General features: G+C 47.3%; 1 protein-coding gene across 1 annotated transcript; it reads left to right on the top strand.

Moving 5' to 3' along the window:
- The first annotated feature begins 663 nt into the window (after nucleotides 1–663).
- Nucleotides 664–17,893, top strand: LOC125080775 (TRPM8 channel-associated factor 2-like). Its single transcript, XM_047694869.1, has 7 exons — nucleotides 664–1,286; nucleotides 10,219–11,195; nucleotides 11,489–11,586; nucleotides 12,645–12,858; nucleotides 13,403–13,642; nucleotides 14,500–14,837; nucleotides 17,445–17,893. Exons 1-7 carry the CDS (start codon nucleotides 664–666, stop codon nucleotides 17,691–17,693), a joined length of 2,739 nt encoding a protein of 912 aa, XP_047550825.1. The 3' UTR covers nucleotides 17,694–17,893.
- Nucleotides 17,894–18,311: the final 418 nt, after the last annotated feature.

The raw sequence follows: 18,311 nt of genomic DNA, 5'->3' as shown, positions 1-18,311 counted from the left end.
TGGCACACCAGTTCTGCAGCCCTGCAGCCCTGAAGGACCCAGCCCCTCCGTCAGCCACTCAGGTCCTGCCCGGTGCTTCCCACCCTGTCTGGTGCTCTCCTACCACCCTGCTTGGTGCCCTGAACCCCGCCCTGTGCTCTCTGGGTGCCCTGCGAAGTGCTCTGGGTGCTCTCTGCCCTGACTGGCACTCTCCACCCACACAGCTCGTTGTCCTTCACCCTGCCCGGTTCTCCCCGGCCGCCCAGCCCCGTGCCTCTTTGGACTGGGTGTGTTCTTCTGAAGCATATCAGTTCTCAGCTGAAATGTTATTTCAAGCTTCATGGTCACGTCCTCATCTAGGCGTTCCTGTCCCCCAATCTATATTCTCTTCTGCCTGATAACATATCGCTGGTTTATTTTCATCATAAAAGTTACTAATTGCTGCATTTCATTTATCTGTTTATCTTCCTATTTACACATTGTCCTTCCCCTTCTGAAATATCAGACTCAAGAGAGTGGGGCTCTTATCTGCGGTGTTCCTTGCTGCAACCCCAGTGGTTGGCACAGGGTCGGAAACCGATAAATGGTTTTCGTTTGCATGCTTTTAGTTGTGTTTCCACTCAGTCCTTCATCAGTTCTGACCAAGCTGAGTCTTTGATTTTCTCTGCAGCAGCTAGTTGAACCATGGCAACAACTCCGGCCAGTTCTTTCGAGGCCCTCATGAAAGGAGTGACCAGCTGGAATGTCCCTAAAGATGCCATCCCGTGTGAACTGCTTCTTACTGGGGAGGCTGCCTTCCCAGTGATGGTGAATGACAAGGGCCAGGTCCTCATTGCTGCCTCCTCCTATGGCCAAGGCCGCCTGGTGGTGGTGTCCCATGAGGGCTACCTGCTGGATGCTGGCTTCGCTCCATTTCTTCGTAATGCGGTGGGCTGGCTCTGTCCCTCACCTGTGGCTCCCGCTGGAGTACACCCCTCTCTGCCATCACTAGTAAGTATCCTGCAAGCCTCTGGGGTTCCGGCACAAGTTCAGCCAGAAGTGGGGGCCCCCGTGGGAGTTTACTGCATCAGTGCCTACGTTGACACGATGACTGCAGAGCTGATCCAGTTTGTGAAGAGTGGAGGCGGCTTGCTCATCGGGGGCCAAGCCTGGTATTGGGCCAGTGAGCACGGTTCTGACAGAGTGCTGTCCCGGTTTCCCGGGAATGAGGTGACAAGTTTGGCCGGAGTATACTTCACCGACATCTATGGGGACATAGACCACTTCAAGGTCTCTAAGAAGATACCCAAGATCCCACTCTACACCAGGTGAGTGCTATTTCCCAACAGAGAGTCTGACACATATTAACAATAGATTCAATCTCCCTCTTGAATGTCCTATTTTTTCTTTTTTTTTTTTTTTTTTAATGTTCCATTCCCAGTGTGGAGCCCAACACAGGGCTGGAACTCAAGACCCTGAGATCAAAACCTGAGCTGAGATTAAGAATCAGACACTCGGGCGCCTGGGTGGCTCAGTGGTTTAAGCTGCTGCCTTCGGCTCAGGTCATGATCTCAGGGTCCTGGGATCGAGTCCCACATCGGGCTCTCTGCTCAGCAGGGAGCCTGCTTCCCTCGGTCTCTCTGCCTGCCTCTCTGTCTACTTGTGATCTCTCTCTGTCAAATAAATAAATAAAATCTTAAAAAAAAAAAAAAGAATCAGACACTCAGGGGGGTGCCTGGGTGGCTCAGTGGGTTAAGACTCTGCTTTCGGCTCAGGTCATGATTACAGGGTCTTGGGATCGAGCCCCACATCAGGCTCTCTGCTCAGCAGGGAGCCTGCTTACCGCCTCCCACTGCCTACCTCTCTGACTACTTTTGATCTCTGTCTGTCAAATAAATAAATGAAATCTTAAAAAAAAAAAAGAGTCGGAATCTCAGGGGACCCTGGTTGTCTCAGTCAGTTGACTGGCCATTTATTGGTTTTGGCTCAGGTCGTGATCACAGGGTCGTGGGATCAAGCCTGGCATTGGGCTCTGCACTCAGCATGGAATCTGCTTGGCTCTCTCAATCATACGCTCAACTAACTGAGCAACCCAGGCACCCGTCAGGGTTCATTTCTTTTCTTTTCTTTTTTTTTTTTTTTAAGATTTTATTTATTTCTTTGACACAGAGAGAGAGATCACAAGTAGGCAGAGCAGCACAGAGAGAGAGCATGGGGGGGGGGGGAGCAGACTCCCCGCTGAGCAGAGAGCCATGTGGGGCTTGATCCCAGGACCCTGAGATCATGACCCGATCTGAAGGCAGAGGCTTAACCCACTGAGCCATCCAGGCACCCCCAGGGTCCATTTCAATACACATACTTCTCCACTCTGTTTTGGAACCACCACAAGCCAAAAATGGGACTCTTAAAATGCACTGAGGCCCAAAGAGGGCTGAGTTCTGACTGCTACTCTGTCCTGCAGCCAAATAGAAGACCTTAAGTCTCATTGACCTCTCTGTCTCCCGGGTCCAGTGCCTGGGTTGGTGAGAGTGTGTATCTGTGTCTCTCAAACAGATGAAAGAACACTGATTTATCTGTGTGAGCACTACCCTGGGCCTGGCCCCATTCAGTGGGCCAAGCCCTACTACCTGCTCATTTATACTCCAGTGGAGAGTTAGGCAACTGAGGAAACCAATAAATAGAAAATCTAGCAGGTGTTGATAGGAGCTACAAGGAAAGCACAGCAGAATAAGTGGTAAGAGTAACAGGGAAGGGAGTGGAGGGTATTTAGGTCATCAGGAAAGGCTTATCTGTCACACAGTCAGGACTAGCTGGTGTTCCAGAGGGACTTAGTACAGGAAACTAACTAAGCATGATTCAAGGACTGAAAACCCTTAGGAGAGACAGAAGGGTACCCAAAGGCTTAGCAATAGCGCCACCTGCAGAGGAAGGTGGTAGTGTCACTGGAGCCCAGGAGCCGAGTCACCTGGTGGACACTGGTGCCTTGCTAGGACACTGCCTAGGACCTGGGGTCCAGGCAGAGGAGGAGTGATCGTCCAGAGGAGACATAGTGATCGTCAGAAACACAGCCTGAAGGTTGAGACAGAGACCTCGACTCCTTCTCTCTGCCTGCCTGTCTTCAGGCTTCTACCCATAGGATGGGACACAATGTCTATTTCTCTCACTGTGATATTAGCAGTCATTAATCATCATTGCCTAGCCCTAGATCTGTTGATTCATTAGTGGATATAACATGGTAGGTTTAAAGTTCTAGCATTTTTTCATTTAGTATTTAGAATGCTTCTATAAAAATGAACTTCCCTGGGATGCCTGGGTGGCTCAGTTGGCTAAGCACCTGCCTTTGTTCAGGTCATGATCCCAGAGGCCTGGGATCTAGTCTCACATCAGGCTTCTTGCTCAGCAGGGAGCTTACTTCTCCCTCTGCCTGCCACACCCCAGCTTCTGCTCTCTCTGACAAATAAATAAAATCTTTAAACAAAAAATGAACTTCCCTTCTTCCACTATTAGCTTGCCCTGGGGTACAGTCTGTATAGGGAAGGCACAATTAAATGCTGGATTCTCCCTCTTCTCCCCTTTTTAACCAGTGTTTTCAAAACACTGGTTGCAGTGGATCCCTAGAATCTTCCAGAGGTCTCCACTGTGAAAGCATGGATTGAAACACTCACATAATAAATGTGTTTCACTTATTTTTATCAGTGCTACTGATGAAGTAGCTTTGTCGGTCATCTAATGTTTGGCCATTGTGAGCCGAGTCACAAAAAGGCTCCTGAACTCCTGAAATTTTTGACCCAACCCTAATGGACTTCCTTGTTTAGGTCTCACCTTACACATTCCTGCCCTAGACCCAAGATCAGCCATTTCTCCAAGGAGCCTGCCCTTCTTTGAGTGGGAAATGGTGTTTAGGAGCCAAAGTCTGCTGAGGTGCTCACTGCTCCTGGGTTGATCATTGCTCTCAGGGCTTTTGAGAGATTTGTATGTCATATAAATTAATGAATACATAAGTGAGTACACATCCAAAACCATAAAACCATAAAAAAGAAGGGGTGGCTTAGTATACAGTGTTAACCCCACAGTTAACTTCATGTTAAGGAATGTTTTGCCAGGAGAGCTCAGCCAAGAACTGAGCTGGAGCTGGTAGACCGGATCAGCTCAAAGTCTAAGAAGGCCCAATTACTTTAAGCCCAGGCCCTCAGCTTACATCCATTCTTCTGCCACCTGGCCTCCCCGTAGGGGTTTCATTTTGTTTTATGAGTTTATGTTTTATTTTGCTTTAAGATTTTATTCTTTATCTGATAGACGAGTACAAGTAGGCAGAGTGGCAGGCAGAAGAGGAGGAGAAGCAGGCTCTCCGCTGAGCAGGAAGCCTGATGTGGGGCTCGATCCCAGGGCCCTAGGATCGTGACCTGAGCCAAAGGCAGCCAGTTAACTGACTGAGCCTCCCAGGCACAATCCCTTAGAGGTTTTGGGGGAACGTTCCTGCCAGCAAATCTTGGTCAATGTTCCTGGACTGACGCAGGTGGTTTGCTGAGTTCAGATTCCTGCTGGAGACAGGAAATACACTGTCTGCCAAGGGGAGGGGCATTACTAAAAGCCAACAGAAGATACTCTCCCTGTCCTGTCCCCAAGGGCAAGAGCTGACTGCACACCTATGCTTATAAAGCTGAGGAGGACTCGGCACTTGCTTTAGGATGCAAAGTCAGATCCAAAGGCTCTCAGACGCAGCATACCAAGACACAGAAGAGTCTAGCAAAAACACCACTCCTAGAAGAACGCCTCAATACATTTACATGTGGCGTAACCTATAAGGTGGAGAATATGTTAGGAACTGCTTACAAAGCAGCAAACAGCCGCCGGCAGCTTACGCGTCTCTTGAAGAGTTCCTGTTCAGTCACGTGATCCTCACCACAGTCCCAAAGAGTCTCCACGTTGTGTGAAGTGAGGCTGGACCCTGGAGTTGCCGTCTCCACCAATCTGACCAATGAATGAACAATGCTGAGTAAAGAGCTGAAGGTGGCAGTTGTGGGGCTGACAGGTACATGGCAGGTATGCAGCATCGCCTGACCCCACCCCCACCCCAGAGGCGAGAAAGAAGTGGAAACCACAAATCCTAGAACTATCATTAATGTCTTCTCATGTTCTAGAAGAATGAACACATTGGGTGAGATTCCACACAAGCACAAAAGCAGCAAAGCTACTTCAGGATTTGGTGGAAGCCGAAAAGGATGCTGGAGCTGCCATCTTCCCCGCACGGTGGTGGCTGGAACTCCTCTCAGGCGTGCTCCACCCCTGGTGGGTGGAGTAGGTCTACCTCGGGTCCCCAAAGAGTGGAGGGACTAGCCCCCAGCGAGCACAGCAGCGGGCCCAGGTGACCTTTGTCCTTCAGTTCATGCTACAACCCTCAGGCCACAAGGAAGTGGAAAGCAGAAACACATCAACCTCCATGTTATCTGGGAAGATGGATGGATGCGGGGTGTGCGTACAAACACACGGGTCCTGAGCAAGTTAGAAAGCACAGGAAGGAAAAACTTCCGGCAGAATGTGGAAAAGGGGGGCGCCTGGGTGGCTCAGTGGGTTAAGCCTCTGCCTTCGGCTCAGGTCATGATCCCAGGGTCCTGGGATCGAGCCCCACATCGGGCCCTCTGCTCAGCAGGGAGCCTGCTTCCTCCTCTCTCTCTGCCTGCCTCTCTGCCTACTTGTGATCTCTCTCTGTCAAATAAATAAATAAAATCTTTAAAAAAAAAAAAAAGAATGTGGAAAAGGTCTGCTGACGCGAATCAGGGAGAAAAAATCCATACACTGACTCTATAAATAAACACTGCAATAAATTTAAAAGGGAAGCAGAAGAGAGACAGAAATTTAGTATGGAAAGACAACAGAATCAGTCATGCCTGAAGAAACACGTGACCCAGTGAGCAGAAGCAGATTCCCTGAATGTTCCGTTTAGAACTTTCTAAAACTAAATGTTAAATAAAACAAGTGGCAGAATAAGATGACAAGGAGGATTTTAGAGCAAAGAAAATAAATTAAGAAACAAACACTTCAGGAAAAATAAGCCCGTTAGGCAACATGAGGAATAGAATAGACAAGGCCAAGGCATGGTGAAGGGGATGGTGACTCACTTCCCACCGAGCCTTCTTGTCATAGCTGCCATGACTGGGAGAGCTCTTAAGCTGCATTCACAAAGCCATTCCCTGTATCACCTGCTTGTTCAGGTGTGCTCTGGTATCTTTTCTGAACACCACTGCCTCTCTCTTCCCTTCTCTTCCAGTGGCTCCTGCACTGTCCGCTTTGAAGGGACATTTATGTTTTCGTTTCCATAAATACTGTATTACTTGCACCTTCGTACCTATTATTTTAAAAATTTATTTATTTATTGGGGGTGCAGAGGGAGAGAATCCTCAAGCAGACTCCCTGCTGAGCATGGAGCCCAATGCAGGGCTCAATCCCAGGACCCTGAGGTCATGACTTGAGCCAAAATTCATAGCCAGACACTCAACCTACTGAGCCACCCAGGCACCCCAACCTTCACAACTATTTAAGGCCTCCTTTGCACAAACTGCATGTGTTGCCTGCCATATACCCACTTGTGGGCTTACTCCAAAGACTCAGTTGAAGGAGACTTTCTGCTGTGTGGACAACATTGGCTTTAAAGGCAAACCACCCTGGATTTGCTTCCTGTTCCCACCAAGTATGAGCTAAGAACCATGGACGAAGCTGCCCAACTTTTCTAAGCCTCGTTTGTAAAGCAAGAACAACATATTTCAGGTTTATCATGATTAAGAGAGAGAATCCATATGTGTAAGTGCCTACCATGTATCAAGAGCCTTATTAAGTAATAGCTACTCTCATTATTTTTCAGACCTCAATATTGCAAACAGATAGTATACAAGGTTTTAAATATTGGTAAATAAATATCTAAGATCACTAATACTGCCCTCATAACATTGTCAATCGGTTGAAAATTACTTGGTGTTTCATCTACTATGCTCTGCTATGCTTGTCCTTCCTTCCTTCATTTTTCTTTTGAGAAACATCCCGTTTTTTTACAAAAGTATTTCTAAAGGAATGCAAGGCTTTCAGAGAAAACATACAGTCAATGGAGAAATATATAGAGAAGAATGGCAGGTTGTCTTCCATCCCACACCACCATCCCATTCTCATGCCACTGGATTATTGGTAGCTACCACTCTGAGAAGCTTGATACAGATCATCTAATCTGCTCTTCTGTGCATGTGTGTGAGCTGAAAATTGACATTTTACTTAATGTATCATGTTTGAGAAAGTTTTTTTCCCCCATATATTTATGCCACAAATTGGTGAAATACAGCATTATGACTCTCTGTTGCCATCAGAGTCTGGGAGCTGTTGCACCATTGTCCTTTGGTTGTAATCAAATTATTTCTCATTCTGCTCCATCACATCTACACCCCCACTCTTTTTAATATAACTGACCCATTGGATGCTGAGACAGCCATTACCTTCCCAAACACAATTATGAGTTCATCAAATTTTAATTTGCTTTTTAGTAGTTTTTGCTTTCAGCACTTTGTTTTGATGAAAATGATATCTTTGGTAAAGTGTGACTTTTACCCATGGAAAATATTCATCCTTGTGTATTTTAATTCTTTCCTCCTCGAATTCAGTTGCATCTCATATTAATACTGGCACCTCTGCTTTCTTTTTGCTGTGTTTTCAGATACAGTTCTATTGATATGTAGATTACCTCATTTTCAGTCCATCTGTGTCAGTTTCAAGTCTGTTTTCACAGGCAGCTTATACCTAGATGATCTTAGCCCAGTCCAGGAGCCTCTATCTTTTCATATAGAAATTTAACCCATTCATATAGAGTGATAACTTCAGTTTATCTCTTACTCTTGCCTTCTTTCTTATTTTCTGTTTTTATGCTTTCTTTCTGCATTCTTTCTGGACTGAGTTTTCTCTACTCCTTTAATTCCCCAACACATCTGTAGATCATACATTCTATTTCTCGTTTTGAAGCAGTTATATTTTAATGTTTTAAATTTAATTTTTAATTACCTGAAAAATTATATTCATATATGATCCTTATTTAAAAAGAAAAAAAAAACCAACCAATGAGGTATAAGCCCCTTTGACTATCTCTTTCAATACCAATAATCTCTATCCCACAGTCTAAAAGTTAATTGTGGTTTAACCTGACAGTCTTGACATTTACACTAACATATATTAACTTTGGTTATTTTTGTCTCACATAAACTGCATCATGAAGTTCTGCTATTTTAGAAATCTTTTTGCTCTGTAGAATGTTCTGGACACCTGTCTGTAGTAATTCAAATGGATCTACCTGTCATTTTTAACCAATAAGTAGTAAGCCACGGTCTGACTAATGCCTGTTTTTTACTTGCTCCCTTTTATGCTGAAGAGAAATTAAGGAGAAACTGTACAAGAGGTACTTTTTCCATTAATGTTTGCTACTTGAATGAACTATTTTTAAGAATATTTGGTTTTTATTATGAGACAATCAAGTTTTATAAAGTTAATTAAAATAGCCTATAATCTCAGTAGCCAAGAGGGTCACTGAAGGCATTTTGATAAACATGCTTTAGATTCTGCTTCTATGTCAGGTTTCTGTGTTTTCTATTTTTTTGTTTTTGTTTTTGGTGGTTTGTCTCACCAACTGTGGTTTATTTAAGGTACAGTATCTTGGAATCTGATTTTTAAATTTTTTCCATTAAGCTTTTTCCAATATTATATTAAAATTACATTAATTACCATATGGTATGCCATCTATAGTTAACCTGTAACTTATTTAAGCAATCTCATGTTGTTTGACATATAGAGGATCAACAAATTGGATGGAGAGGAGAAGGGAGTTGAGGGAAATTGGAAGGGGAGGTGAACCATGGAGACTCTGGACTCTGAAAAACAATCTGAGGGTTTTGAAGCGGCAGGGGGTGGGAGGTTGGGGGAACCAGGTGGTGGGTATTGTAGAGGGCACGGATTGCATGGAGCACTGGGTGTGGTGCAAAAACAATGAATACTGTTACTCTGAAAAGAAATAAAATATTAAAAAATAAAATAAAATAAAAATAAAATTGAATAAATAAATAAATAAATAAATATATAAAATAAAATTTAGCCCTAACAATTGCAAAAAACAAACAAAACAAAACAAATTGGCTTTATTTAAAAAAATTTGAAATACAAAACTTTTTCTCAATTTCTTACATTTAGACCATTTCTCAATAAAAAGTGGTAAATATTCTTATCACATTTAAGTGACCATTTTAAAAGAGTGTGTATTTGCATACATGTTTAAGTGTAGTATTAAACAATTTACTTCATTTCTAGCTCAGAGCTAGCAATTTGATGTTTTTACACTTTTTTTTTTTTTTTTTTTTGCCAAAATTAGCTCTGAGAAATGTAGAACTACTTTCTCTAGGAATGGACTATTTTTTTTTCTGACTTACTTATATGGGTATTTACTTAAAAAGACATAAAAGTCAAGTCAGAATATCCACCACTCAGTTGACTACCATACGAAGAATTCCTGAAAAGGGTTGACGACTTGGAGAACATGGATTTTAAGATTTGCACGTAAGGCCACTACCACACTCCTCAGTAGCCCATCAAGTCTGTGACCTGGTCAGTTATAAGAAGCACCGTATTCTTATGTGTCACAAAGTAAGAGCAAACACTGTCAATTAGACAGGCGTACGCCATCAGTCAGTTGTTAAACAGTGAAAAAATCTGCCTTAGACGAAATAAGTCAATCAGAAAAAGACAATTTCCATATGATCTCCCTGATGTGAGGAATTTGAGAGGCAAAGTCGGGGGTTTGGGGGGTAGGGCAGGAAAAAATGAAACAAGATGGGATCGGGAGGGAGACAAACCATAAGAGACTCTTAATTTCACAAAAGAAACGGGGGGTTGCTGGGTGGAGGAGGGTATGGAGAGGGGGGTGGGGTTATGGACATCGGGGAGGGTATGTGCTATGGTGAGTGCTGTGAAGTGTGTAAACCTGGCGATTCACAGACCTGTACCCCTGGGGCAAATGACATACAGTGTATGTTAATTTTAAAAAATTTAAAAAGATGTTCCTTAGACTCGATAAAGTAAATGGCATCACATACTCCAACCCTGGCAGTTATTAGTGAGAACGAGGAGATGGGTATGAACAAGGTCATCTTTGCACCCCCACACAGATTTCCCCAACCAGTGAGCTTGCTTCAGTGCTTCTCCGACTTGACTGTAGCCCCTCTGTCCCCTGTCACTTTGCAGATGTGGGGAGGATCTCAGGCAGGATCAGCAGCAGCTCCTGGAAGGGATCTCAGAGCTGGACTTCAACACGGATGCAGTCCCCTCCCAGCTGCTGGTTCACGGGGCCCTCGCCTTCCCGCTGGGGTTAGATGCCTCACTCGGCTGCTTCCTGGCAGCTGCCCGCTATGGCCGGGGCCGGGTGGTCCTGGCTGCCCATGAGTCCATCCTCTGTTATCCCAAGCTGGGGCCCTTTCTGCTCAATGCTGTGCGCTGGCTGGCCAGAGGTCAGACAGGTAAACTTGGGGTGACCACAGGTCTAGAAACCCTGTGTGCCCTCCTGTCGGAGCATGGCCTAGAGTGCAGTCTGCAGCCCCATCTGACGCAGGACTTGCGTGTCTACTGCTGCACGGCGTACAGTGACAAGGAGGCTAAGCAGCTGCAGGAGTTTGTGGCCGAGGGTGGGGGCTTGCTGATCGGGGGCCATGCCTGGTGGTGGGCCAGCCAGAATCCAGGCCGCTCTGCTTTGGCTCATTTCCCCGGTAACATCATCCTCAACTGCTTTGGCCTCAGCATCCTAGCTCAGACTCTCCACGCAGGCTGTTTCCCTGTCCCCACTCCCGAGATGCAGAGCTACCACTTCCGCAAGGCGCTGTCTGAATTCCAGGCTGCACTGAGCCATGGGGCTAGGAACTTGGAAAAGCAATGGCTGGCAAAGCTGGGAGCAGATGGTGCAGCCTTCCTACAGATCCCAGCAAATGGAGTCCCTGCTTACAAATCTGTGCACCGACACATGAGGAAGATACTGCGTCTGTCCGGCCTCCCAGCTGTGAGCCGGGAGCACCCTGTGGCTGGCGACTCCTTTGAGGCTGCAGTGCTCTGCCTGGCCACAGAGCTGGCACGCTCTGGGACTGACTGCTCCCAGCTGGCACTGGAACTTGGAATCTGCACCTGCAGCTCAGGACACCCCATCACTGTGGAGATCGATGGGAACAACCCAGGTACAGAGTGGGGAGTGCATACAGAGCACCAGAACCTGGGGGAAGGTGGGGTCCCGGGCTCACAGGACACTGCAGGTACTGAAGCTCCGGTGGGCCAGCTTCATTGTCTATGGTGCACTTTGGGGAAGACAGGGTTGAGGTTCTGCTGAGGGTTTTCGAGGGACGTGTGCCCAAAGCGTGGATGAGCTGAGGTAGGCAGGGCAGGGGCTGTGCCTCGGGGAGGGGCTCTGAGGCTCCAGGAGCAGCAGAGGCAGGTGAGTAAAGAACTCAGCCTTTCCTATGGCTTTTGTCAGGCCACTGTGATGCCTGGGTGAGCACGGGGCTCTACCTCCAACGTGGAGAGAGTGCAAAAGTCTCGCTGTCTGAAGCTGCAGCCTCTGCCGGCCTGAAGGTAAGGCCAGAAACCCCGCTGCTGACACCCCAGACCACACAGCCACTTCCTTTTCCTCAGCCCTCAGCAGTGCTACCAGGAGGCCAGGAAGGGACTATTCTGCCCATTTCAGATTTCATAGACAAAGCAGCTCAATTTCAGGGAGCCTAAAGGAGGGACTGAATGCCAGAGTAAATTTAGGTACTCAAAGCTAAGCCCTTCGATTTCCATGTGATGATGATACCTCCCTGTGGTGATCTGAGGAGGGCCAGGAGCACCTGTCACGGCCTCAGGACATCACCTGCTTGGCCACCAGCACATGGCCTTTCTGCATTGCGTGTCACTACCTTCACACCTGAGGGGTGTGCTGCTTCTGGTCACAAAGATAGGCTCTAGAGGCAACATTAAAGTTGTCCTCCCGTACCTCTGAGGGTCACTTCCTATTACAGGGTACCTTCCATGTCAGCCCCCTGTCTGGTGCTCGCTTACATTAAACCTAAGAAAAGCAACCTCAGGACTCCAGACAAAACAGCCCTCAACCCATCTGACCAGGAAGGGGAGTCCTCGACAAAGGCAGAAGCAGGAATCAGTCCCCCCAACTCAGGCCAGATCCTGCCGCCTCTGGATGGGTGGTCTCCTGTCTGTGCACAAATGGTGACCAGGATCCCCTCTGGCTCATCCTGCCTTTGGAATCAGCACACTGGCATCGGCCCTGCCACAAGAGCCTGGATTCCACCCAGTACAGGGGCTTTGTGGGGCCCTAGTAGGTAACAGCCTCAGGGTTATCCTGTCTGGTCTGTCGACAGTTCTTTGAGGAGCCATTTAAATCCCTGGTTCCATATGCTTTTCAGTCCCGATGACTTTCAGAGTACTAAAATTTCATAGGTTTCCATGCACAGCTCATCGAGGAAGAGAGCTGGTATTCTTCTAGTACCTACCATTCACCCAGCACAACACAGCCACCGACCCCACACACAGAGCCCGCTGCCCTCACACAGCATCCCACACATGTACCCCACACACACACACACACCATAGGGACCTAGTTCCTCCTACATATGGTGGAATCTCCTCCCCAGGTACAGGTTGGCTGCCACACAGATGACTTGACCAAGGCCAGCAAGCTGTCTCGAGCCCCTGTGGTGACTCATCAGTGCTATCTGGACAGGACCAAACAATCCATCTGCAGCCTCTGGGGTGGCCTTCTCTATGTCATTGTGCCAAAGGGCAGCAAACTGGGCCCCGTATCTGTCACCATCAAAAGGATTGTGCCTGCCCCTTACTACAAGCTGGGTGAGTGGCCTGAAGGAATATTTTGAAGGAACATTTCTGTTTCTCCTTGAAACAAGGAAGAGATAGCTCATTGCTATCTGTGAACTCCTAGTAGCACTATTTTAATATCATTCTACCATCCTGTGAAATCTTACCTTGTAGATATATAAATGATCCACCTTTTCATATGGGAACATCTTTGCACCCCCATCAAGGTCTACGTCTGTTACGTCTCTATGTCATCGTGCCAATGCTGAGGGAATGTTCAGGGAAGAGGATGCACTGGGGATGCCACCATAGTTATGGGTTCAGTGGCTAAAGAAGGGTGGGGTAGAGACTGGCAGACAGAAGGGGAAGAACTGTTCAAGATGTAAGCAGAGGCAGCAGCTGTGGAGTACCATGTCCATGGAGACTTCGGGCAGAACTGCGGGGAGGTCTGGAGGCCTGTGCTTCACTTCATAGAATGCGGACCCACATGTTAATAGTTCATTATTTCAGTGTCCTCCTCCTGGAGTTCAAGGTAAGTTGGGGAAAAGCGAGATAAGCCCGTGATATTTATTCCCAGGTAAAACATCTCTGAAGGCGTGGAAAAAGTGTATCCAGAGGAGCCAGGTTCCCTGGGGAGAGCTGGCAACAGACAATATCATCTTGACGGTGCCGACGGCAAACCTGCGAGACCTGGAGGACCCCGAGCCTGTACTCCGCCTCTGGGATGAGATGATGCACGCTATAGCCCAGCTAGCAGGCCGGCCTTTCCCCTTCTGCTGTCCCGAGAGGATTGTTGCTGATGTGCAGATCTCAGCTGGTGGGTGCTCCTAGTCAGCGGACGCTATTTATTCACTCTTGTCTTTTTTAATGCCCCATACGTGAAAGGCATAATCTTACCAGTAAAGGAAAAAGACGTAACAGACGTAGACCTTGATGGGGGTGCAAAGATGTTCCCATATGAAAAGGTGAATCGTTTATATCTACAAGGTAAGATTTCACAGGATGGTAGAATGATATTAAAATAGTGCTACTAGGAGTTCATAGACAGCAATGAGCCATCTCTTGTTTCAAGGAGAAACAGAAATATTCCTTCAGATGGAAGTCAGAGCTGGCAATGGAAGGAAAGACGTTTATGCTAAGTATTGATGGGTTACATGAAAAAAAACAAAAACAAAACAAACAGAAACATAGTTCTGACCTAGAGAACATTGCGTTGGACCTCAATTTTTTTCTCTTTAAAAAAGGAGATTATCTGTGCTAAAGAGCATAAATCTGTACAACAGTGGCTAACATGGGAGAAGAAGAACTGACATTGCTCTAGCCTCAGGGGTCTCAAACCCAGACACAGGACATAGTGTCACAGACTCGCATGAAGCAAAATCACAGAAAATGAAGCCCTGAACTGTAGTGAGAGTAAGTGTATTCATCTTGCTCAGGGCCAGAGCAAGGAGGAGGGCATAACCCTGACATGAAAGGCTGGGAAGGGGCCTGGGGACCATTCAGTTCCTGACTAAGCAGAGCAAGCCATCTCCTTTCCAATCAGCATGGAGATTCTGGCATTGCTGGGGCACCCAGGATGGTGAGGAAAAGTGACTCAGTAGAGAGGCATGAAGGAAGATGGTTTGTGTCCCCTCCACCTCTGCCATGCCTCATCTCTAACTTCTGCATTCCCAGGCTGGATGCACTCAGGATACCCTATCATGTGCCACCTGGAGTCGGTGCAAGAGCTCATCAGTGAGGCACACATGAGGAGCAATGGTCTGTGGGGACCCATCCATGAGCTGGGTCACAACCAGCAGCGAGAAGAGTGGGAGTTCCCGCCACACACCACTGAGGCCACCTGCAACCTCTGGTCTGTCTATGTGCATGAAACGGTCCTGGACATCCCCAGGGCTAAGGCTCACCCTGATCTAAGTCCTCCAGAACGAGAGAAGAGAATCAAAACGTACCTGGAAAAGGGAGCCCCCCTGAATGACTGGAATGTGTGGACAGCTCTGGAAACATACCTACAGGTACGGAGCAGAAAGGCAGGGAGGTGAGGGCCAGCAGACCCCTCCATTGTGTTGCATCCTGGACCCCATTCGCCACCCCCTCCAACCTGGGCACGGTGGGCCTGACTGCATGGTAGAACATCCATAAGTTGGAGGAAATAACACCTGTCTCACTGGCTCCTGTACTTTGTGTTGTTAAGTAAGAGGAAATAAAAAGTACCTAGAAAACAAGTAGAGAAAATACAGCCTACTGGTCCACCCGTCATGAACGGAAGTTCCGAGTTAGTCTTTCCTGAGGCTGGAGCCCAGCACTTCACTCACCAGTCTTGACCATGGCCACCTAATAAGTGCTTCAGAAGTGGGTGTGTTTTGTTGTGCTTTGTTTCTCTTCACCTTAGTTCTGTGATCAAGTGAGTGTTGCATCCCTTCATCCCTTCCTAACAGTGGTGTGTCTCTGGGACAACTAGATTACAAGAAGCTTTTTAGGAGATAACTGTAGTCAGGGTTTTCTGAATTCAGTTACCCTACATGACCCTGAAATATTTTTAGAGCGAGTAAACAAATAACCAACCAACCCAATGGGAGAATACCAAGGTTCTGAACCATGCGGGCTTCCTGGGAAATATGCACAAAGCCCTGGCCCCTCCCCCAACCTATTATGACATTAATGTTTCTGAGTTGGCAAAGCTGTTCCTCAATTAGGATCTCCTGTGCGGTCTACCACAGCCCTGTAGGAGAATGGTGTGGCCCACTTTTCACAGAGGCAGATGCCAGATTAAGGATTTTCAGCAGCCTGTCCCATATCACTCATTTAAATGATGGACCCAGACCCTAAAATCAGGAATTAATGACAAGTCTTGGGCTTTGGCACAGCCACACCATCTCAGTATTGTTCTTTCTGGTATTTTCTAAGAGGGAACGGAGACAGCCCCAATCAATGAGATGACTTTGCATTGTCTCAGTTCTGTATGCCTAAGGAGACAGTCGGAGGGTCCACTGGAAAACAGACTGTAAATGGCAGCTTGCCACTGAAGTGTAGGTGAAAGCCACAATTGTGCCCTCCTTACTTACTCACTCACTCACTCACCAGGGAGCCCTGAAGATCATTTTGCAGAAGCTGTGGAGAGACCCATCATCCTGGAGTCTGAGAGTCCGTCTCAGGACAGGCAGACACCTTCTGACCCTCCACCTGATCCCCACCCTACCTCCCTCTGTTGCCTTCACGCAGGTTCTCACTGCCCTTCTCTCTCTTGGGGAGAAACTCCTAGTTGTTCCAGCATCTTGCCTCAAACCCCTACTGTCCATCTTCCACTTTAATTCCAAAAGAATCTTATGATTCCATGTCCAGAACTCTAAAAGTGGTCTCTTCCACATACAGAGTGAAGTCAAAGCCACTTGGCAGGGTGTAAAAGGCCCTACATGGCAGGTTGCACCAGCTCCAGCTCCCATTCCCGGTCCTCCCTAGTTAACCTTCCCTGCTTCCTGCCATGACACATCCTCTGCCTCACTGTCTTGTCCCCGATCCACCATGTTTCCTTCTGGTGGCTGAAGCATGCTGAAAGCAATGCCTGTCAAGTCGAGTCACCTGTCACAATTCAGCTCTATTGCCCTCTTCTCCTGACATCACATTCTTGATAAGCCTTCTTTTTTGGGAATTTATTTACACATCTGTCTCTCCCACTGACCCATGGGCTCTGGAAAGACAGGAGCTCCTAATCACTTTTGTTCAGTGCAACACCCTGCACTCTGTCGATATATAATGAATGTTGTGTGTGTAACAAGTGTTCGATGTGTTGATGTACTAATTAACAGTGATGCACAGGAGGACTGGCAGAGGCCGAGGCAGTGAGATCAGAGGGAGGCCTGCCGGCAAGGTGTCAATTGTCCTTACGATTTATACCACAAAGTCAGAATTCTCCTCCAAATACGGCGAGTGGTATGGGACACCCCAGGATCCCTGCTCATTCTGCACCTCTATTATCGTAGCTGACAAGGGCCTCCTGCTTGTGGCTTTCTGGTGGGCTATCCCTCCATGAACAAGAGACTCTCCTTCTGAGCCCCTTGTAGTGTGCCTGCTTCTTCCTGGTTTTGCCCCAAAGGGAATGTTCCACAGAACAAAATAGTAGCCTTGAAAACCATTACAGATCTGAGGTGGCTGTATAAAAACAGTGATTTTATTCTGTCTGAAATGTGTTGGACGTTCCCAGCCTTTAGGGTCCCAAAGACCAAACATGTGAGATATCAGGGTTTCCCATCTCAATCAGACTCAGACCCATCTGAAAACACTTCAGAAAACACTTGGAACCTGGGAATATAATTTTTTATGTTAGAGATAATTATAATAACTGTCATTTGCTGAGAATTTATGTCTATTCAGATATTCGCTTCCCTGTAAAGTCTCCTAACAAATTCAGGGGTACAGGTTCTGAGGTCAAGAGATGGATGGAATGAGCCAATGGGATTGTCTTGATGTGCAGGGGTAGAGTGGAGACACAGGGGCAAATCATAGGAGGGAAGCTCATGAATGATCAACGGGAAAGAATCACTATGACTGAAATACACTGGAAGTGCGTGTTGCAGGTACTTCCACAAATGGTTCCTCATCCTGTCCCTTCTTTCTCTTCTCAGCTCCAGGAGGCCTTTGGGTGGGAGCCATTCACCCAGCTCTTTGCTGAGTACCAGACGCTCTCTGGCATCCCCAAAGACAACACTGGCAAGATGAATCTGTGGGTGCAGAAGTTCTCGGAAAAGGTGCAGAAGAATCTGGCTCCATTCTTTGAAGCCTGGGGGTGGCCTGTCCAGAAGGAAGTGGCGACCAGCCTGGCCCGTCTGCCCGAGTGGCAGGAAAACCCCATGCTGGCGTACATGCATCGTTAGGAGGAAACGATGTGCAGCAAGGTGGTGCGGGGAGAGGCAGTTAAGTCATAAGACAAAGTGACACCAACATTCTCAGGAAAATCCCTTGTTACTGTTCCCCGGTTTATACTTTTGCTCTTACTGACTCGTTTCAGCACCCGAATCCTCCAGCAGAGGCTCTTACATCTGTGTGTCTTACGGTCCCGCGGGCTCTCGGCTCCTACTTTTTTTTTTTTTTTTAAAGATTTTATTTATGTATTTGACAGAGAGAGAGAGACCACAAGCAGGCAGAGAGGCAGGCAGAGAGAGAGGGAGAAGCAGGCTCCCCGCCGAGCGGATACCCGATGCAGGGCTCGATCCCAGGACCCTGAGATCATGAACTGAGCCGAAGGCAGAGGCTTAACCCACTGAGCCACCCAGGCGCCCCTCGGATCCTACTTTTGACCAACAGTGTTGTTGTTGTTGATGTTTTTTAAGATTTGATTTATTTGAGAGAGAGAGAGAGCACAGGAGAGCAAGCATGAACAGGGGGAAAGGCACAGGGAGAGAGAGAAGCTGACACCCCAAGAGCAGGGAGTCAGATCATGACCTGAGCCAAATGTAGATGCTTAACTGACCAAGCCACCCAGGCGCCCCCTG

This window comes from Lutra lutra, chromosome 11 (genome assembly GCF_902655055.1).
Source record: "Lutra lutra chromosome 11, mLutLut1.2, whole genome shotgun sequence".
Taxonomy (NCBI): domain Eukaryota; kingdom Metazoa; phylum Chordata; class Mammalia; order Carnivora; family Mustelidae; genus Lutra; species Lutra lutra.
This window is presented reverse-complemented; position numbering and strand designations above follow the sequence as displayed.

Coding starts and splice junctions, on each gene's coding strand:
- LOC125080775 (XM_047694869.1), top strand. CDS start 664: ATGGCAACAACTCCGGCCAGTTCTTTCGAGGCCCTCATGAAAGGAGTG. Junction 12,859..13,402: donor TGCCCCTTACTACAAGCTGG/GTGAGTGGCCTG, acceptor ATTTATTCCCAG/GTAAAACATCTCTGAAGGCG. Junction 14,838..17,444: donor CTCTGGAAACATACCTACAG/GTACGGAGCAGA, acceptor TTCTCTTCTCAG/CTCCAGGAGGCCTTTGGGTG.